Below are 22,989 nucleotides of genomic sequence, written 5' to 3'. Positions count from 1 at the left end.
AGGCACATCACCCTTAACAGGGTTCAAGAGACTCACATGCAATGCATTGTGAATCCTCCAAGTATCTAGCAGTTTCAATCGGAAGGACACATCATTTATCTTGACAGTAATCTGGAAAGGTCCGTAGTATCACATACTAAGCTTTGGAAAAAGCCTCTCCTTTCCCTGTTTCTTTCTTAGGCGTGCCTTCTCAAAAGTAAGAGCACCCAATCATCCTCCTTCAGTTTCCAGTCGCGACGATGGCGATCCGCTGCCTTTTTCTGTCGTTCTTGAGACTCCTGCAAAGTCTCGCGAACCTTGGCAAAAGCCGTATCAAAATCTCGCGAATATTCATCCGCTTCAAATTTCTAATCTTTCGTGCTCAGGAAGGATGGAACCTTCGCAGCAGTTTCAACAATCTCACATGGCATCTTCCCCGTCGAAGAGTATCGTGTTATTGTACGCAAATTCCACCAAAGGTAAGTTCTTTTCCCATTGAGTCTTCTGATGCGAGATACGAGACTTCAATAAATCTAAAATCATTGAATTGGCAATCTCAGATTGCCCGTCAGTCTGCAAGTGGAACGATGACGACAACTGCAACCGCGTGCCAATGTTCTCCCAAATTGCCTTCCAAAACAAACTCATAAATCTGGGGTCTCTGTCGGAGACAATCATCTCAGGCGTGCCATGTAATCGGAAAATCATCGTGATCATTCTGTATTCTCGGGAGATTAAAAAAAAAATTAAATCCATTTCAATATTTTCCCAGGGGCGGGTGGGTATGGGTAAAGGCTGTAACAATCCCTGTGCCTTATGCCTGTCAAACTTGACCTTCTAGCATACCAAGCAACTGCGCACAAACTCTTCCACATCCTTTTTGAGTCTCGGCCCAAAGAAGTATCTCTGTACCCCCTTCATGGTGGTAGCAATGCCGCGGTGACCCGTAAAAGGTGGACAGTGGCAATCAGTCATAACCTTTTCCCTCAACGGCTGTGTAACGCACAACATAGTCTTTTTCATCAAGTAGCCTTCCCGAAGGGAGTATCCCGCTACTGTCTCCCCATCCCGTATTCGTGTTAAAATATCTGCAAAATCTGTATCTGTGGCATACTAATCGACCATATCCTCGAAGCTCCTATGATGTATCGCGGAAATAGCTAGAACCAACGGTTTCCAAGACAAAGCATCTGCCACCACATTCTTCTGTCCCTGCACATGGACAATCTGGAAGTGGAACTGTGACAAGATGTTCACCCACCGCATCTGCTTTTCTGAAAGCTGCTTCTGTGACAAGAAGTAGCGCAAACTCTGATGGTCTGCAAAGACAGTAAAATCCGCTCCGAGTAGGTAATGCCGCCACTGAGTAAGAGCGTGGATAACCGCCAAAAGCTCTTTCCCATAGATCTGTGCTGCCATCTCCGGCCTAGAGAACAAACGGCTCTCGTAAGCTATGACATGGCCTTCTTGCATCAAGACCGTACCCACACTACGACCACAAGCATCACAATATACTTCAAATGACTTCTGCAAGTCCGGCAAAGTCAAAATATGGTCCTGTAGTCAATTTCTCTTTCATTGTCTGAAAGGCAGTCACCTCTGTGGGTCCCCACGAAAAAGGTACTCCTTTCTGTGTCAAGGTAAGGGGAAGCCACCTCTGCAAACTTTCGTATGAACCGCCTGTAGTACGAACACAGTCCCAAGAAGCTTCTAGCTTCATGGACATTCCTCAAATCGGGCCAATCACGGATAGTCTCTATCTTGGCCGGGTTCATTTGCACTCTTGCGGCTGACACAATGTGTCCCAAAAAGTGTATCTCTGGTAGGAAAAATTCACTTTTCTTTGCATTAATCACTAACTTGTGATCTCGTAATGCCTGAAAGACCTAAAGCAGATGATCTCTGTGTTCTGCCTCATTCTTGGAGAAAACAATGATGTCGTCAAAGAAAGTGCCAACAAATAGCCTGTACTCTCGAAAAATCCTATCCATCATCCGGTTAAATGTCGCAAGAGCATTGGTTAGGCCAAAAGGCATCACCAAAAACTCAAATAACCCAAAAGTCGTTCGAAAAGCTGTCTTGTAGACATCTCCTGGCGCTATCCTGATCTGATGATATCCACTCTTCAAGTCAATCCTGCTAAAGCACGAGGATCCCTGTAACCTGTCGAGTATATCATCGATCCTAGGAATCGGAAATCTGTTCTTGATGGTGATTTCGTTGAGAGTGCTATAATCGATACACATTCTCCAAGATCCGTCTTTCTTCAAAACCAACAACACTGGAGAGCAATACGGTGAAGTACTAGGCTGGACAAGACTCTTTTCCAAGAGGTCTTTCACTGAGTTCATAATCTTTTCATTCTATACTCGGCTCACACGATAAGGTGGCCGATTCGGTGGCGTGCTTCCAGATATCAGATCAATGGCATGATCTTCAGGCCCTCTCAAAAGCAATCGGCATGAGCGTGGAGAAAAAAATAAATAAAAATCTTGGCGTTCTTTTCTTCAGTTCAAAACATATTCAACTTTTACCCATCGTTCAGTTCTCCCAAAAGAATGAGTAAGAAAACTGAAGTTCTTCAAGTACAATCTCTAAGCCCTTCATTTATCAAAGTCGCTTTCTCGGCCCGGTAGTCAACCACGGCGTAGTTCTTGTGGTACCCACGGATCCCGAGTAGAACGTCACTCACGTGCCCTGAACACCCCTGTCATTGCAAACGAAGTTTGCCAATGCTCAGTGTAATGGCAACATCCCATCCGGGTACCAGTCGAACTACCTCCGCCTGTGGCATCAGTCTGTCGGGCGTAGTTCCAAATCGAGCCGCCAATTCCAAGTGAAAAGAAGTTGGCCTTGGCTCCTTCAAAAGAGCTTCCTGATCCTTCACTTTGCCCCAAAAAAAGCGGCAAAGTTTGTACTTTCATTCATTTGATTCGGTGCAAGTCCCACGCCATGTGGTACCAGTTCTATTTTTCTATCTGCCTTTTCTGCCACATTCCTCAGCTGCTCTCGAACTCTCAAACCTGTCGTCGTCTTTATGATTCTGTTCTTTCTGTGCCTTATCAGGGCACTTCGCGGAAATATGTCCATGTTCCCCGCATCCAAAGCACTTCCCCTCTCTGATGAAGCCAGCTCTCTCCTCAGGAGTAAGCTTGGGTCGTGCATCCTTTTTTTTCTCTGGGTTGCTCTTTTTCATTCTACTTTCATTCCCAGAAGTCTGTTCGGCTCGTTGTGTCATGGCCTCATCTGTGGGGTAGGTCAGACTGCCAGAGTGAATGGCAAAGCCCCGCTTCGCATGACTCATCAACTCCTGAATAGAAGCTGACTTCTGTTCCAAGCAGTGATCTCGGATCTCTGTAGGTAGACCCAAGGTAAACTGCTCAATCTGTTCTCTGAATGAGATCTTCTTGAATGAAGAGGCGGGTAGAAAAGAGCTCCAGAATCTTTCACAATAAGAATTCACTGTATCGCTCTTGGTCATCCGGAGATGGTTCCAAGCAGCTCGTATATCTCGCTCAAACTCTTGAGTCAACCAAGAAGAAATAAAAAGCCTCTTGAATTTCAGCCATGTAACTGGCACAGTCTTGCTTAATAGAAGCGTGGACTACCAAGTACGAGCATTCCCCTTAAAGTAAGAGGCAGCTCTCCGAATCTTGGAGTGCTCTGAATAGCGTCCTCCCGCGAAAGCGATGTCAAACTGCTGAATAAAAGACAAAGCCTTCGAAGCATCTGAGTCTCCTGAAAAGTATCAAACTTGATCGAGTGGCCACCTTCCTTAAACTCTCGGACTTTCTTGCTTTTATCTTCGAGAAAGTCATACTGGTTGGCTTTGTAAAAATTCTTCTTGTTCGCATAAAACTTTCCGTCATCGGAATCTGAGCTGTCTGTAGACGAGTCCTCAGTAGAACTGTCAGTCTCTGGGCGAGATTTAGCCTTCTTTGCCTTGCCCTTTCCAAAGCGTTGCTTCTTGCTTCGCTTTTTACCTTTTCTGTCTTCTTCGCTCGAATCCGAGGAGCTAGAAGAACTGTCAGAAGAAGAAGAAGAAGAACTGGGTACTCCTTCAAATCGAACACGCTTCTTCCGTTTCTTTGCCTTGCCAAATGTCAACCGACGACCCAAATATCCCGGGAAGTCAGTGCCTTCCTTCTGCTTTTTGCCGTGCTTTTTGGCTTTCTTCTACGTGTCAAAAAGCTAAGCAATCCGTGCATCAACCACGTTCTCAAGTTCCTTCTCCGTATATTTCTTGGAGGCAGAAGGTTTCTTGAGAGCGGGTTTCGGGAGTGGTGTTGTGGTTCTCTGCCACTCCATCTGTACCTCTTTCAAAGAGGTCTGGTTCATATATTTTGCCATCTTCGGGTCCTTGGCAAAATTGAGCATCATCTTTGTTGCATCGCCAATCAATTGACGACGCTCCATCTCTGTTTGCTCCGCCTGAGTAGGCCGAGGCGGGCCATACTCTCTGTCTGAATCTTCGTTGTGATCCCAGCCCGCATCTCCAGATGCAGAGGGAGTCGACTGATCATTGCCTGAAGCCATAGGTGCCGCGGAAAAAAAAATCGGGGATCGGATTTCCCGTAGAAGAGAAATCGGCCATGCTCTGATACCACTGTAACAAACTTGGACACTCCAAGTCAAGAATCAACCGCGACAGCACCAAATAACCACTTCAAAACAATTCACAGATCACAATAGATTTGCACTGGCCCGGCGGAGTTCCGTGCCTAGAGATATTGGCCCCAAAGACTGGCGCCCCTTTCGGTATTTCTTTTTATATTAATCAATCATCAAAGTACAAGAGAGCGGTTAGGGTTTCACTCTCAGACTCTGCGTCCAGATGCTCTGAGAAGTGAGGCCCTCACCACTAATTTAAAGGTTACAAGGGATGCCCAAAAGCAGAGCCCCAAAAGCTTCAAATCAAAAGCAATTGCTCTCTCTCTCTCTCACAGAGAGTCAAAACATGAAAGCAAAAGCAAAATTCGCGTCGCTCATCATTTTCCAAAAAAAAAAATTTAAAAAAATTTTAATAATCCGCCTCCGCGATTTCCGGAATTTAGGGTTTTTGGCAAAAATTAGGGTTTGCAGGAATTTTAGGGTTTCTGGCAGAAATTAGGGTTTCTACTATCCGCCACGTCATCACTTTGTGACACAGTTCTTCTAGCTCCTCGGATTAGAGCAAAGAAGACAGAAAAAGCAAAAAGTGAAGCAAGACACAAAGCTTCGGAAAGGGCAAGAAAAAGGCAAAGAAGGTTACATCTCGCCCAGAGATTGACAGTTCTACTGAGGACTCGTCTACAAACAACTCAGATTCCGATGATAGAAGGTTTTATGCGAACAAGAAGAATTTTTACAAAGCCAACCAGTATGACTTTCTCGAAGATAAAAGCAAGAAAGTCCGACAGTTTAAGGAAGGTGGCCACTCGATCAAGTTTGATACTTTTCAGGAGACTCACATGCTTCGAAGGCTGTGTCTTGGACATCGCTTTCGCGGGAGGACGCTATTCAGAGCACTCCAAGATTCGGAGAGCTGCCTCTTACTTTAAGGGGAATGCTCGTACTTGGTAGTCCACGCTTCTATTAAGCAAGACTGTGCCAGTTACATGGCTGAAATTCAAGAGGCTTTTTATTTCTTCTTGGTTGACTCAAGAGTTTGAGCGAGATATACGAGCTGCTTGGAACCATCTCCGGATGACCAAGAGCGATACAGTGAATTCTTATTGTGAAAGATTCTGGAGCTCTTTTCTACCCGCCTCTTCATTCAAGAAGATCTCGTTCAGAGAACAGATTGAGCGGTTTACCTTGGGTCTACCTACAGAGATCCGAAATCACTGCTTGGAACAGAAGTCAGCTTCTATTCAGGAGTTGATGAGTCATGCGAAGCGGGGCTTTGCCATTCACTCTGGCAGTCTGACCTACCGCACAGATGAGGCCATGACACAACGAGCCGAACAGACTTCTGGGAATGAAAGTAGAATGAAAAAGAGCAACCCAGAGAAAAAAAAGGATGCACGACCCAAGCTTACTCCTGAGGAGAGAGCTCGCTTCATCAGAGAGGGGAAGTGCTTTGGATGCGGGGAACATGGACATATTTCCGCGAAGTGCCCTGATAAGGCACAGAAAGAACAGAATGATAAAGACGACGACAGGTCTGAGAGTTCGAGAGCAGCTGAGGAATGTGGCAGAAAAGGCAGATAGAAAAGTAGAACTGGTACCACATGGCGTGGGACTTGCACCGAATCAAATGAATGAAAGTACAAACTTTGCCGCTTTTTTTTGGGGCAAAGTGAAGGATCAACAAGCTCTTTTGAAGCAGCCAAGGCCAACTTCTTTTCACTTGGAATTGGCGGCTCGATTTGGAACTACGCCCGACAGACTGACGCCACAGGCGGAGGTAGTTCGACTGGCACCCGGATGGGATGTTGACATTACACCGAGCATTGGCAAACTTCGTTTGCAATGACAAGGGTGTTCAGGGCACGTGAGTGACGTTCTACTCGGGATCCCTTGGTACCACAAGAACTACGCCGTGGTTGACTACCGGGCAGAGAAAGCGACTTTGATAAATGAAGCGCTTAGAGATTGTACTTGATGAACTTCAGTTTTCTTACTCATTCTTTTGGGAGAACTAAACGATGGATAAAGGTTGAATATGTTTTGACCCGAAGAAAAGAACGCCAAGATTTTTATTTATTTTTTTCTCCACGCTCATGCCGATTGCTTTTGAGAGGGCCTGAAGATCATACCATTGATCTGATATCTGGAAGCACGCCACCGAATCGGCCACCTTATCGTGTGAGCCGAGTACAAAATGAAAAGATTATGAACCCAGTGAAAGACCTCTTGGAAAAGGGTCTTGTCCAGCCTAGTACTTCACCGTATTGCTCTCCAGTGTTGTTGGTTTTGAAGAAAGACGGATCTTGGAGAATGTGTATCGATTATAGCACTCTCAACGAAATCGCCATCAAGAACAGATTTCCGATTCCTAGGATCGATGATATACTCGACAGGTTACAAGGATCCTCGTGCTTTAGCAGGATTGACTTGAAGAGTGGATATCATCAGATCAGGATAGCGCCAGGAGATGTCTACAAGACAGCTTTTCGGACGACTTTTGGGTTATTTGAGTTTTTGGTGATGCCTTTTGGCTTAACCAATGCTCCAGCGACATTTAACCGGATGATGGATAGGATTTTTCGAGAGTACAGGCTATTTGTTGGCACTTTCTTTGACGACATCATTGTTTTCTCCAAGAATGAGGCAGAACACAGAGATCATCTGCTTCAGGTCTTTCAGGCATTACGAGATCACAAGTTAGTGATTAATGCAAAGAAAAGTGAATTTTTCCTACCAGAGATACACTTTTTGGGACACATTGTGTCAGCAGCAGGAGTGCAAATGGACCCGGCCAAGATAGAGACTATCCGTGATTGGCTCGATTTGAGGAATGTCCATGAAGTTAGAAGCTTCTTGGGACTGTGTTCGTACTACAGGCGGTTCATACGAAAGTTTGCAGAGGTGGCTTCCCCTTACCTTGACACAGAAAGGAGTACCTTTTTCGTGGGGACCCACAGAGGTGACTGCCTTTCAGACATTGAAAGAGAAATTCACTACAGGACCAGATTTGACTTTGCCGGACTTGCAGAAGTCATTTGAAGTATTTTGTGATGCTTGTGGTCGTAGTCTGGATACGTTCTTGATGCAAGAAGGCCATGTCATAGCTTACGAGAGCCGTTTGTTCTCTAGGCCGGAGATGGCAGCACAGATCTATGGGAAAGAGCTTTTGGCGGTTATCCACGCTCTTACTCAGTGGCGGCATTACCTACTCGGAGCGGATTTTACTGTCTTTACAGACCATCAGAGTTTGCGCTACTTCTTGTCACAGAAGCAGCTTTCGGAAAAGCAGATGCGGTGGGTGAACATCTTGTCACAGTTCCACTTCCAGATTGTCCATGTGCAGGGACAGAAGAATGTGGTGGCAGATGCTTTGTCTCGGAAACCGTTGGTTCTGGCTATTTCCGCGATACATCATAGGAGCCTCGAGGATATGGTCGATCAGTATGCCACAGATACAGATTTTGCAGATATTTTAACACGAATACGGGATGGGGAGACAGTAGCGGGATACTCCCTTCGGGAAGGCTACTTGATGAAAAAGACTATGTTGTGCGTTACACAGCCGTTGAGGGAAAAGGTTATGACTGATTGCCACTGTCCACCTTTTACGCGTCACCGCGGCATTGCTACCACCATGAAGGGGGTACAGAGATACTTCTTTGGGCCGAGACTCAAAAAGGATGTGGAAGAGTTTGTGCGCAGTTGCTTGGTATGCTAGAAGGTCAAGTTTGACAGGCATAAGGCACAGGGATTGTTACAACCTTTACCCACCCACCCCTGGAAAAGTATTGCAATGGATTTCATTTTTGATCTCCCAAGAGCACAGAATGATCCCGATTACATGGCACGTCTGAGACGATTGTCTCAGACAGAGACCCCAGATTTATGAGTTTGTTTTGGAAAGCAATTTGGGAGAACATTGGCACGCAGTTGCAGTTCTCGTCATCGTTCCACTTGCAGACTGACGGGCAATTTGAGATTGCCAATTCAGTGATTTTAGATTTATTGAAGTCTTGTATCTCGGATCAGAAGACTCAATGGGAAAAGAACTTACCTTTGGTGGAATTTGCCTACAATAACACGATACACTCTTCGACGGGGAAGACGCCATGTGAGATTGTTGAAAGTGCTACGAAGGTTCCATCCTTCTTGAGCACGAAAGATTAGAAATTTGAAGCGGATGAATATTCGGGAGATTTGGATACCGCTTTTGCCAAGGTTCGCGAGACTTTGCAGGAGTCTCAAGAACGACAGAAAAAGGCAGCGGATCGCCATCGTCGCGACTGGAAACTGAAGGAGGATGATTGGGTGCTCTTACTTTTTAGAAGGCACGCCTAAGAAAGAAAAAGGGAAAGGAGAGGCTTTTTCCAAAGCTTAGTATGTGATACTACGGACCTTTCCACATTACTGAAAAGATAAATGATGTCTCCTTCCGATTGAAACTGCAAGATACTTGGAGGATTCACAATGCATTGCATGTGAGTCTCTTGAACCCTGTTAAGGGTGATGTGCCTGATGATGGGGAGCTTGATGAGCAACCCGAATTGGAAGAAAACAAGGAGATCCTTGTTCCTGAACAGATTTTGGCACATAACGATACGAAGAAAGGTAAAGTCCGAAGGCGGTTCTTGGTTTAGTTCAAGAACTTTCCTGCATTTGATGCGAAGTGGATGGAGGAGGAGGACCTAGCAGATACTCCTCGGATTGTGAAACTTTACCTCGATGTTTTGGTTTAGCATAGTCTACTCCAAACGGAACCCAGAACTCAGCTTGGCCGAAGATCTGGTGCAGTGGGATGCACAAGAGGGGAGTCACTCCACTCCTTTGTCAACAGATGCCTCGATTTTGATACTAAAGTCACTGATGTCTCTTTGAGCTTCAGGGATACTGAGAGCTGACAGTATTCTGCTGGATGACTTTATGAAATGGAATTCCTGATTATGATACTGATTTGTTCTTGACTTCTTGTGAGTGCAGGAACTGATAGCCGAAATGACTGCAGCATTTTGGTCTGATTGATCTCGAATGGACATGGTTGCAATAGGGGTTAGTCATTCGGACATCGATGAGGTCCCGATTGGACCTAGATGTGATTGCTAGCTACATTGCCGATAAATCATGGTCTAAGATCCGAATGAATGTTGAATGTCATGTGATGTCCTGTGATGTCTGGTGATGTCCTGTGATGTCTGGTGATGTGACTGTCGATTTTGTACATGTGCTAGATGTGTGTTCCTAGTACGTAGGTACTAACAGTCAGTGTCTGCTAAGACGGTTTATGGCTTTTGTCGGTTTTGCAGGCGTAATCGCGGTCGATTACAATGCTTTCAAGAGGGGGATATGTCACAAAGTGACGACGTGGCGGACAGCAGAAACCCTAATTTCTGCCAGAAACCCTAAAATTCCTGCAAACCCTAATTTTTGCTAGAAACCCTAAATTCCGGAAATCGCGGAGGCGGATTTTTTTAATTTTTTTTTTAAATTTGGAAAATGATGAGCGACGCGAATTTTGCTTTTGCTTTTTTTTTTATAAAAAAAAGAGAAAAGACTCTCTAAGAGAGAGAGAGAACTGATGCTTTTGATTTTAAAAGCTTTTGGGGCTCTGCTTTTGGGCATCCCTTGTAACCTTTAAATTAGTGGTGAGGGCCTCACTTCTCAGAGCATCTAGACGCAGAGTCTGAGAGTGAAACCCTAACCGCTCTCTTGTACTTTGATGATTGATTAATATAAAAAGAAATACCGAAAGGGGCGCCAGTCTTTGGGGCCAATATCTCTAGGCACGGAACTCCGCCGGGCCAGTGCAAATCTATTGTGATCTGTGAATTGTTTTGAAGTGGTTATTTGGTGCTGTCGCGGTTGATTCTTGACTTGGAGTGTCCAAGTTTGTTACAGGACCAGCGTTTTCAAATTTCAGCCTTTAGCACTCGCAAAACAAGTTCCGAACCTCGCAGATCTCACCTTCCCGCAGCAGTTCCTCGCTGCACGGTGGGATCCATCGAAGTTTGCAGTTTCAGTTTCATCTGCGTTTTCAGCACCTCGTCGTCGCATCGTCGCCATCGACATCATCATCGACATAGAGTCAGAATTCAGCAGATAAAGATTTGCAAATTTCAGCCATTAGAGTTTTCAGATTTCAACCTGTCTCATCGTCATCGACATCGTCGGCAAGTCCAAGCATTGTAGAGATTTGTGCAATCATAAGTAGACCGCTCTCGCCATAGAGAATGGGGCCTTCAAAGGAGGGTTTTACAACGTCTCTGGTGTCGTATTTCTCTTCTCTCTCTATCTCTCAGTCTCATGCACTTCCATTCACTGTGTCCATTCACTTTGTTTGTGTCCATTGCACTCTCTCACTAAAGGAACGGAAGGCTCTCCCTTCCATAAGTAAAAGGAACCCTTGAGCACAGTTCGGAGCACTCATCTTGAGCAAAGTTCAAACATTCATTCCGCTGCACCTAACATTGGTATCAGAGCTTTGGCACTGTTCTGCATCACTCAAGGAAAGAACCACAAGAACCACACAAAAAAAATTTGCTTGTTGCGGTCGCACGTAACCCAAGTCCTCTTGGGCGTGTCAATTCCTAATCGTGTTTTTGAAGAGTGACAAGAATCCCAGGAAAGAAGGGCTTGTCCAGCCTCCCCTTGTGCCTCTTTTCACTCAATGAGAACAGACCGTGCACTTAACGGCCGGCCAATCGACGTGAGGTGGGAAAAAGCAACCTTGGTGTGAGCGCAAGGCCGCCAAGGGGTGCGCCTGCGAAAAAGAGCAGAACTCAGGTGAAGAGAAGATCCTTCTCGAACACAGATTGCAAGCAAAAGAAGCAACTCAAGAACCCCAAGAACCAAGACCCCCAAGCACCCAAGTTCCTCGTGAACTTAAGAACCCAAGACCCTCAAGAATCCAAGTTCCTCGTGAACTTAAGAACCCAAGACCCTCAAGAACCCAAGTTCCTCGTGAACTTAAGAACCCAAGACTTCAGTGGATGGTCATCACTCGAAGCGGAATGGGTACTTCGCTTGGAGGTGATGAGCAGAGAGAGGCAAAGAAGAATTTTCCCCATCGGGAGGTTTTTCCGACCCTCCCCCTTCCCCATCTACGCCAAGGATTGCACTAACTCCTATGGAGGAGTTGGAGCAATTGTTTGTGGAACGACAATTAGACCGCAAAGCACGAAAAGCAGAAAGAGAAGCAAATAGAAAGGCCTACGAAGAAGAAATGGCAGACATAGATCGTGAATACGAAGAAAGCATGGCAGCGATAGAGCGTAAGTACGACTTGGAAGACAAAGAAAAACAAGCCAAATTGGATCACGTGATCAAAGAAAGTCAAGCAGAATTTGATCGCGAGAACAAAGCCATCAAAGAAAAGAGCGACCAACACATGAAAGAGTTCTTGCGACTCTTTTCTCAAGTGCAAGCACAGATGCAAGAGATTCAGGAGATGGAGACTCTCTCAATCACACACAGGATTTGCATGATGATAAGCATGATGATTTGAATGACAATGATTTGCATGATGATTTGAATGATAATGATGAGCATGATGAATTGAATGCCAATGACTTGCATGATGGTTTGGATGTCAATGACAAGCATGATGATTTGCATAATCAAGATGTGATTTCTCACAAGCTTGATGATTTGCATGATCAAGATGTGATTTCTCACCAGCATGATGATTTGCATGAAGATGACGTGATTGTTCACAAGGATGATGAGTTAGTTGCTGCTTTTTCTAGCGAAGCTAACCTCGTTGCAGATTCGATCAATCACGAAGGATCGACCTTGGCTCTCGAGCCTAGGTCCAAAGAACCCCTTCAGGAAGAACCGATCTTGGCTCTCGAGCCTAGGTCCAAAGAACCCTCCCAGGAAGTATTATGTGTTCGCATGATTCATACTCACTCGTTGTACGAGTGTTTCATTCGTGATCGTTTCCTGTATTTTAGTCAGCGTCTTTATGTGATCCCTTTTCCTAGGCATGACATATTGTACGTTGAGCACGTTTCACTCATGATTGAGCACAAATAAATGCGGAATTTTCATGACAAGCTGAAAAGTATGCATTCAAGGAAGTCACATTCCATGTCTCTTCCTTGGCACGACACAGTTGTAGAAAGAGCACATGAAAGTATGAGCACCAAGCATAGGCATTTCCATTGTGTTTTGCCACAGTTGATTGATTTAGATCAGCACGACAAGATTCGATCTCATTGTTTGCGTGTGTGTGGTGAACAGGTTAGCACTCCGTCTCTTTGTTCATATACATCGCATGCACAATCTTTGAGGAAGACAAGATTTTTTCCACTCACTTTACATGGAATGAGTATGTTCATGTTTTTGTGTTGGAAGTGGTTTCAGGAATTTTCAGCCATGGAGATTCTTGAAGAAGAAATAAGCACGACTCTAGAGGAAGTTGAAGCATCGAAGGAGCCACAGAAGATTTTGTGTCGCTTCCGACGCGGCCCAAAAAAGAAGACTTTGCAGACCTTTATGAAGTTCAAGTACCGCACGGCACGACCCACACTTCAGAGTGGGCCGGTGAAGAGTCCCTTCCAGGATTCCGGATACTATTGACGATCTCCCTCGACGCCATATAGTCCGATACCAGTACCTCACTTTGAAAAGGAGGGGACGTCACATGACACATCCAACCCTATGTGTTCGTGGACAAGCTACAGCATGATCAGGATTCAGTTCAATCAAGTCAGACTAGAATAGAAAGTGATCTCGCACTTTTGTGAGTCATTTGCAGACCGTGCATGTCCAGACACTTAGATTAGATGCATATCCTCTGGTTACACACAGCATGACCATCAGATTCCGGTTAGATCCCATCAGTAGCATTTTTACAGTGCAATTAACCCTTTTTTCCCTATTTTTGACATTTTTCACTTATCATTTTTAAGTGACTTTTGTTGAAAAGTAGGTAGGGCAATTTTGCTAAGTAATATATAAGCAAACCAGAGTTAGCACTTTCTGGCAGAAGAGGCAGCAAGAGCACCTTGCTCAACAGACAACTTCTCAGCAAGACCAACCCCCGCGAATCCCCGCGACAACTCTGGCATTTTCTCTCAACAGAAGGCCTAGCGTTTTTGCACCAGATCAGCCAACGTTTTTGCACTTGCAGATTCCCGGCGACAGTAGACAACAGATCAGCCCTAGCGTTAGAAGATTTCCCCACAAGGTCAGTTTTCAGCCCTAGCGTTTTTGGTTTGCAGATCAACCTCAGCGTTTTTGCAGATCATCGCGACAGAATCAGCCATAGGACCAGCGTTTTCAAGTTTCAGCCTTTAGCACTCGCAGAACAAGTCCCGAACCTCGCAGATCTCACCTTCCCGCAGCAGTTCCTCGCCGCACGATGGGATCCATCGAAGTTTGCAGTTTCAGTCCGGAAAACACAGATTTCATCTGCGTTTTCAGCACGTCGTCGTCGCATCGTCACCATCGACATCATCATCGACATAGAGTCAGAATTCAGTAGATAAAGATTTGCAGATTTCAGCCATTAGAGTTTTCAGATTTTAGCCTGTCTCGTCGTCGTCGACATCGTCGGCAAGTCCAAGCATTGTAAAGATTTGTGCAATCATAAGTAGACTGCTCTCGCCATAGAGAGTGGGGCCTTCGGAGGAGGGTTTTACAACGTCTCTGGTGTCGTATTTCTCTTCTCTCTCTATCTCTCAGTCTCATGCACTTCCATTCACTGTGTCCATTCCCTTTGTTTGTGTCCATTGCACTCTCTCACTAAAGGAACGGAAGGCTCTCCCTTCTGTAAGTAAAAGGAACCCTTGAGCACAATTCGGAGCACTCATCTTGAGCAAAGTTCAAACGTTTATTCCATTGCACCTAACACCCATGTGTATTCAGCCGTCCACTGGTAATTAAGGAAGAGTAGAAGTTGGTATACCCGGGAGGCAAGTGAGCCAAAAGCTGAATGGCCATATCCTCTGAACTTATAAGCTTTCCCATATGAAGTATCTCCTCCTGAAGCTCTTGCATCTTATTGATATGATCCTACATGGAAGTGTTCTTCGCATCCAAGGTTCTCAACTACACCTCGAGAGCTATCCGCTTCATTGGAGAGACTCGATCACATAGAGAAGAAAGCCGATCCCACATCAACTTTGCATCTTGCATTAGCCGCATGTGGCCAATCATTGTTGGTGAACTGTTGAGGATAATAAAAGACCAGATCCGGGCATTTACTCGTTCCCATAACTCTGCTCCCTTTAGGTCCTTTGGCTTTTGAAAGTTGCTTGAGACGAATCCTCCAAGCTCGTAAGAGTCAAAGATCGCCATCATGGTTGCTTTCCAAATGGCATAATTGTCTCCATTCAATTGCCGATCCGAGGGAAAGGTAGGAAGTGTAGGTATCTTGATTGGTTGATCACCTACTCTGGAATAGAACTGGGACCAATCTTCCAATTCGTCACTGACGTTGTAGTCACCTCCACCGATCCCATCCTCATGGTGTCCTTCATCACCATGGGCGGAAAATGTGTCAGAATCGTCACTCTTCTCCATGGTGTTGGAGAATTTGGGCATGTGAAGCGGCTAGGATCAAGTGAAAGATAGGAAATCTGCAAATTTGTGCACTACAACCGAAATCATCCCCAAAAGAGTGAAAAACGTAGAAAAAACAGCAAACCGCCTCTTTTTGTCGCAAAAAACAGCAACTCAATCTCGCACAAATCACCGATACGATTCAAGAGCACGCCGTGGCTCTGATACCATGTCAAAGGTGCAGCGGAAAGAAGGTGAATAAATAAAGCAGGACCACACACACAAGGAAGGAATTGGGTAGCAGCTGATGATGTAGCACTATACAAAAAACCCGGAATTCGGGTTGGACTGATGACGTGGCAAACTGTACGGATTTCCGCATTTTGCGTTGACTGCTGTCAGTTGTACGGATTTCCGTGATTTACGCCGGTAGCTTTTGGGCATTGCTTTTCGACCAGATGCTTTTGAGTTTGAAGGCTTTTCACTGTAAACTGCTTTTGGGGCCTAGGGCCTTTAAATATGAGGCCATGGGCTCATTCTCTGGCATGCTTCTTGGAGAAGGTGCAGAGTCTGGAGTACCGGCTTGTACTGTGTTGATGCAATATAAAGAAATACCAAAAGGGGCGCCAAGGTTTGGGGCCAATACTCTCTGGGGTGGAATTCCGCCACTCCGTGTCGCGTGTCGTCTCTCTTTCAGTTCAGTCATTATTGAAGTGCTAAAAGTCTGTCCAATCTGCTGTTCTCTATTGGCACGTGGTGCCTGCCTTGTGACAGTGGTATTAGAGCATCGGGCGTGTGCTTTTCTGAAAGCATACCGGTACTACAAAAGAGCAGACAAAGTAAACCAAAGACTATTGGAATTTTATTTGAAGAACCTTCGTGCTTCGACCTCGGACTTATTAGCCACTCCCACCCTTACTTCATCGCGCATCGGGCGCGCTCCCATCTTCATCTCTCTGCCTTACAGGGCATAAGCCATAAACAACCCAAGACATGGCGTTCATGGATTCAGCAGAAAATTTGCAGTTTCAGCTCGACGAGCTTCAAGACATTCTTTCGCGGCATCCTCAACAAAATCTTCCGATGTTGCAAAGTTTTCAACAATTTTTGAAGTACATGTTAACCCCTCTAATGCCTCAAGTGGTACCTCCTCCTCTGGTACCAAAAAGTAGGAGAACTTCCAACCGACAATCTTCCCAGCCGTCTGTTCGGGTCGGGGGAGTCTTCAAGAATATGGTACAACCATCTGACCCTGATCCAGTGCAACCGTCGTTGCCCCCACCACCACCGCCACCAGGATACAATGGTTGGAGCCCATACGGATAGCCTTATTATCCATACTAACCTAAAGATTTCAAGGAGAGAGGCACGACAGTCAAATTTTTCACTTTCTTCGGGGTGAAAGATCGAAGCAAGCATTACAATTCCTACAACAATTCGACAACATCTATGCTTTGGGCAACTATACAGAAGAACCCAAGATTTCTCGAGCAACGGGATTTCTTAAAGATAATGCTATGTAATGGTGGAGTTCAATCGTGACACAAACGCATGCTCCAAGGACCTGACAAGCTTTCAAGACGATTTTTGCACGCAGTTACATGACTTCTATGTTTGAAGTCCGGATTTCGGCAGAGGGGGGCAACTTGAAAATGCTTGCCACCGAAACCATGGACGACTATAACCAAAGGTTTCTCGACGTGTACCTTCCGGTGTCCTTCTTTAAGTTCATTTCCTTGGAGGACTAGTGTGAGCGCTACACCATTGGACAACAATCACCATTGCAGGAATATTGTCTCTCCAAGCAAGTCTCTACCTTGCAAGAGCTTATGAACCATGCCGCGGTCGGCTACAAATTGATGAAGGGAAAGCTAGAGTTTACCATAGAAGAACCTTCGGCCACTAACCACAACTCTCGCCAACAAGAATAAATTCTCGAGAGTCTCGTGAAAGTCAACCGCAAAGACCTCGTTTGACACCTCAACAACGAGACACCTTAGTACAAGACTGCCAATGTTTTGGATGCTTTCAAACAGGACATAACTATTTTGGTTGTCCCCAACGCACTGACAGACCAGCGGAACCGACGCTTGCGCCGATAATTGACAAAAACCCAGGACCATCTCCAGCCAAACGACCTAAACCGACCATTGAATTAGTACCTGACATCTATGGCATACGCCTTGAAAGTACAAATGACTTGTCTCGAGCATATGGCAAAGTCAACGGTTTGAAAGCCCTGATTTTCTTTGACCAAGGAGCTACAGAGAACTTCATCCATCCAGAATTCTTGAAGCATATGCACTTTGATTATGTTGCTGTGGGTGGAGAAATTGAAGTTGAGCTAGCCACAGGGCAAACTCAGAAAGTGGTACCGCTCATTGGTGCTCTTCCAGTGACTACCCAGGATTATCATGGAAAAGCCGATTTCCACATTATGAAGTTGGGCAATTGTGACGTTCTCTTGGGCATGCCTTGGCATGACAAGAATGATGCGACTCTCCAGGTTCGGAACCGAACCATCACCATGATGCAGAAGGGCAAGCCAGTCGTCCTCAAAGTTCGGTTGTCTGAACAAATCTAGTTGTTTTTATAGTTAAATACTTTTGAACTTTGTTTGAGAAAGTATTATTTGAAAATTGTTTGAAATGGATGGTATCTGTTTTAAACTTGTCTTGGTGCCGATTTGAATTGTCTGACTCTGGTTTTAATACTGGTTTCAATGATTGGAAATTTCTACTCCCGACTGGAGTAGTGAGAAATAATGTTTGAGAACACTTGTTCGTACTCATGGCTCGGACCCTTGTGGTTATTTGCGGGGGGAGTATTGAATGATTGAAAAGAGTTGTTTTTTCTCATGGCCCGAACCTGATGGTTATTTACGGTGGGAGTATTAAGAAGTCTGAGCAATGGTTACTCTCAGCACCTCCAAACGACACAAACTACAGTCTGAGGGGCGTTTGGTTGTAAAAGGCCTCTATATCTCATAGCCCGGACATTTTCAAAAAGAGAAGCTAACACCTTAGCAAAAAAAAAAAATAAGTCCCTCTGAATGACCCTCGGACATTTTTGAGCTAACTTGAGTTGTTTTGCAGATATGTTGTAATCGCGGACGATTACTTTCTTTCAAGAAAGGGGAATGTCACAAACTGGTGACGTGTCACGCCACTGAAGAATGGAGCCACTGTGCTGATCACTGGCCGAGGGCCTAAACCCTAAGAAGAACAAGTAACGGCAGAAGAAGAAGTCCTACCAACTTATGGGACCCCGTTCGATGGGGCCCAAGTGACAAAGGAAATATAAATTAAGCAGGACCACACACACACAAGGAAGGAATTGCGTAGCAGCTGATGACGTGGCAATTGTACAAAAAACCCAAAATCTGCGTTGGATTGATGACGTGGCAAACTGTATGGATTTTCGCGTTTGGGGTTGACTGTTGGCAGTTGTACAGATTTCCATGATTTACGCTGGCAGCTTTTGGGCATTGCTTTCAGACCAGATGCTTTTGAGTTTGAAGGCTTTTCACTGTAAACTGCTTTTGGGGCCTAGGGCCTTTAAATATGAGGCCATGGGCTCATTCTCTGGCATGCTTCCTGGAGAAGGTGCAGAGTCTGGAGTACCGGCTTGTACTATGTTGATGCAATATAAAGAAATACCGAAAGAAGCGCCAAGGTTTGGGGCCAATACTCTCTGGGGTGGAATTCCGCCACTCCGTGTCGCGTGTCGGCTCTCTCTTTCAATTCAGTTGTTATCGAAGTGCTAAAAGTCTGTCCAGTCTGTTCTTTTCTATTGGCACGTGGTGCCTGTCTTGTGACACCACCGAACGGGCACTGGATCTTGCCAGGAATGCACAATTGCTACGGAGCGGTGGTAACAGGCCAGAAAGGGAAGCGCTAGGGCTAGAGAGAGAGATCGCAAGCTGATCTTACCTCCTGCAGAAAACGCTAGAGAGAGAATGTGCAAAATGTTAAAGAGAGAGTGCTCACTAGAAACCGCAAACGCTAGAGAGAGAATGCTAGCAGAGAGAGAGAGAGAGCCCAAACACTAGTAATCTGCATTAAACAAATTGCCGAATACAAGGGGAGGGACTGCTTATATAGGACAGTTTGCCCTACTCAACTAGAAAACCCCACAATTCTGGAAATTGGCTAAAATGGCTAATAAATATGTAGACTCACTAAAAGTGACATGGAACACATATTTAGTGGCCTAAGTGCAGATGACTCAAGACTCTGACCCCGAGAAACCCTAAGAACAGGGATCCTGCCTCATGCTAGCCTATCGGGTGAGCAATACCATGATGTGCACCGCCGAGAATAGGTACGTCTACCTCAAGTGCGGCCGAGCACAGCCCCAAAACAGCCCTCACTTCCTAATTTGCTCTTGGGAGATACCAGAGCTACCATCGGACGGGAAGATGAACTCTACCAGTTAGAACCCACATAATGCACACTTCCACCCACATGAACCGGGAAGGGCTATGACTTGAAACTCTTGCATTTTGATGCCTTGGCGTGTGGGCTAGATCCACCAGAAAAGAGAGTTACAATCAATAAGATGAAAGATTGTCAATGTGCATACATGTGATTTGATTGCATTGAATACATTTATCACTTCATAAGCATCTTGGATTGATGTTTTGAAGCTAGAATCATGTTGTACTCCGAAAGAATTTTCGTTTGATACCCATATTCACATTTCTTTTTTTTAGTGGTTCTCCACTAACGATTCTAGAAGTTTCTCTAAGACGGATTCTAGAAGATGGAAAAGTGGCAAGACACTTGTCACAAAATTTTCAAAAGAAGACAAGACACTTGTCACACATGCTTCACCCTTTCTGACATGTGTTGCCCTTTTTAACATGTGATGCGCTTTTCGCCATGTGATGCTTCAACATTTTCACATGTGGTTGGACACTTGTCTCAAGGCTACCACACATGCTCATGGGACAACCTCACCTATAAATACAGCTCTTCTACCCTTGTTTCATCATCTCTTCCAGGCTGATAATTCTGTCTAGCATCATCCCAAGAAGCTTCTATGTCTCCACTATCTTTTCCCTCTACATCTACTCTCTCTCTCTCTCTCTCTCTCTCTCTCTCTCTCTCTCTCTCTCTCTCTCTCTCTCTCTCTCTCTCAAGTTCAACTCTCCTTGTTGGATAGATCTTCAAGGTCTCTTCTTCTTCTATGTGTGCGCGCGCGTGCAAGGAAAAGAGGCAGATCTGTTACTTGAAAATCTCCCAGAACACCCAAATGGTGCCTATTCCAAAAGGAAGTATATCCCTGTTTACATAGAAGGCCTATAAGGATCAAAAGGAAAACTGTGAAAATGAAATACAACTAGGCACATGGCCAAATTGAGAAGACTGAAGGCCCAAGTAAAAAACCTCTCCTAAAGAGAGTAAAAAGTACCCTAGCAAACTAAGTGGAGAGGGGATGTCAATAGGCTCTGAAAGATAGGAACTTCGACCAAAAGCCAAGTCAGCAGCTCCAAATCAAGAACCAGAGCCACCAAAAGCCACCAGCGGTGAAGATGACAATGAGCAACTGCGAGAAGCTCGGTGTCGTCCGCCAATTGGTAAAATTTGACAACAAGAGGTAAAGGAGGAACAGAAGGGAAAGAGCCTTTTGGGACGAAGATGAGGGTGAAGAGGCAACTAACATCAACAAGAGACTTCAGTAGAAGGTCACAAGATGGGTAGACTCTTAAGATTGACTAATGGTCCTAATTTGATTCGTTGGAAAGTATTCATTGGAGTAAAGTTTTTCATGAACCATTGGTTGTTGAAGAGCCTAGGAAGGCTTATTTCCTTGCAAAAAAAGGTGTACTAGATGATAGAGGTCAAGTGCTATCTTTTGTAGATGCTTGTGCTAAATTTGGCATGGGCTATCATTATCGTCCTCTATAGCGAAAGATTTAGACTTCGTTGGCACAGTTTGAGCCTTTTCCTCCTCTAAATGTATCAAAAAGATTGGCAGATTGGAGTCTATATCGCACCATCTCGAATTTTAGTGTAGTCAGTTTACACTTTCCTCCTCCTTGGACTATGGGTTCATGATTATGCAAATCGCATTTGGAGAATGCATAAACCTTTGTTTTCGTGGAGAAGACAACTCAGGATGATATGGAGCAGTAAGGTGCCATTCTATAATGCGACTTGCTTGCAATTCTTCCACTTGGGTCTTTCAGGGCAAAGTGCCATGTGACATACTCGCTTTGTGTGAGTTGCCAATTTAGACCTTTTCCTTTTTCAAACAATCTTTGCATCAGTCTCTTTATGATTGTCTGTCTCTTTAGGAGATTGACCCATCATTGTATGCCCTTTCCTTGTCGGATAGATCTTTAAGATCTCTTGGGATAGTTTCCTACGACGTTAAAATACTCTTCCTCTTCTATTTCTTCCTCAAATCTGTTTTGACTATGCCTTTGTTAGTGCATTTCTCGTGTATGATATACTATGTGGATTTTATACCTAGATGAATCCAGGATAAGCCCAGATTCACCCTTGAAGGAAAGTGCAAGGTATAGCCCCATGGTAGTCACCCACAAGACAATATAACCATCAGCTCCATCATGCATAGTATTGACAAAATACCACGACATCCCCACTAACGTCGTCAGTGCCCAATAGTGGGTGTAGAACTAGGTACTAACATATGCTCCCCAACACAACACACACCACATGCACACACACGAGCATACATCAACACAAAGTTCAGCGTGCTGAGTTTCTGTCATGACTCCGGAGATCAAGGGCAGACTCAGCCATAATGAGGCCTAGCACTAAAAGAAGCATTAAATCGGAAAAATTAGCACAAAAATGAGGATTTTGCTCATTTTGAGGTTTCCCACTAATAATTCGAAAGTGATTTATTGAAAAAGAAAAAAAAGTGTGTGTGTGTGTGTGTGGATCTGCAGCTATGGAGTCGAGTCTATGGTCTTGTGTAAGTGTAGAAACCTAAAAATTAAAGAAGATGTGCAGTGTAATGACGAGAAAAACCGTGAAATGAAGGCTATAGATGCAAGAGGGAGGAAAAAGAATTCAGCAAAATACTCTCTCTCTCTATATCTATCTATGTATCTCTCTCTCTCTCTCTCTCTCTCTCTCTCTCTCTCTCTCTCTCTCTCTCTCTCTCTCTCTCTCTCTCTCTCTATCTATCTATCTATCTATCTATCTATCTATCTATCTAGATAGATAGATAGATAGATAGATAGATAGATAGATATATATATATATATATATATATATATATATATATATATATATATATATATATATATATATATATATATATATATATATATATATATCACACACAGGAGAGGAGATATCACAATTGTATATTAATTTGTTTAATAGGCCGAGTTCGCCCTCTAGAAGACATTAATGTGATCTTTTTCTTTCTCTAGACCTCCCCCCTTCCCCCTATACACAACATAAATGTGTGCATGTATGTATGTGTGTATGGGGAAAGGGGAGGGGGTTTTGTTTTGGGGGGGGCCGGGGGGGGGAGAGAGAGAGAGAGACTTTGCGAGTTAACAACCCTGGAGAAGAGAGAAATTACTTAAATCCCTAGAAATCGATTCAGAAGGAAGATAAGTGAAGACTAACACACCTGAAGACCAAGCTCCAGCTCTGAATTTCGTTTTTTAACAGTTTCGGGATCTTCACCAACGGTTGGCCGTGGGTATCCTAGTGTTTGTAGAACTTGGGGAAGACTGTCTATTTCCCATAAATTACCTCTGAAACGCTGCATACCAGGTGGTACACAGGCCCTAAAAAGCAAAGGTTTTGCAAAGACACCATCATCTGCAGTCTGAAACAGCATGCCACGTAAAATTAATCTCAAAAGAATCTAAAACTAAACATATGAAATCCTCAAGAGGTAAAAACG

General features: G+C 44.6%; 1 protein-coding gene across 1 annotated transcript in view; it reads right to left on the bottom strand.

The window, feature by feature from the left end:
• Positions 1-22,989, bottom strand: part of LOC147459263 (Ribonuclease III family protein) — a 75,513-nt gene that overhangs the window by 42,557 nt on the left and 9,967 nt on the right. The window contains exon 3 of the mRNA XM_086510561.1: positions 22,711-22,911. Coding sequence (XP_086366687.1) covers positions 22,711-22,911 — 201 coding nt within the window. The remainder of the gene's footprint in view (positions 1-22,710; positions 22,912-22,989) is intronic.

This window comes from Adiantum capillus-veneris, chromosome 4 (genome assembly GCF_014529385.1).
Source record: "Adiantum capillus-veneris isolate H3 chromosome 4, ASM1452938v2, whole genome shotgun sequence".
Taxonomy (NCBI): Eukaryota; Viridiplantae; Streptophyta; class Polypodiopsida; order Polypodiales; family Pteridaceae; genus Adiantum; species Adiantum capillus-veneris.
Note: the sequence above shows the minus strand (reverse complement) of the source record. Positions and strands in the feature narration are given on the sequence as shown.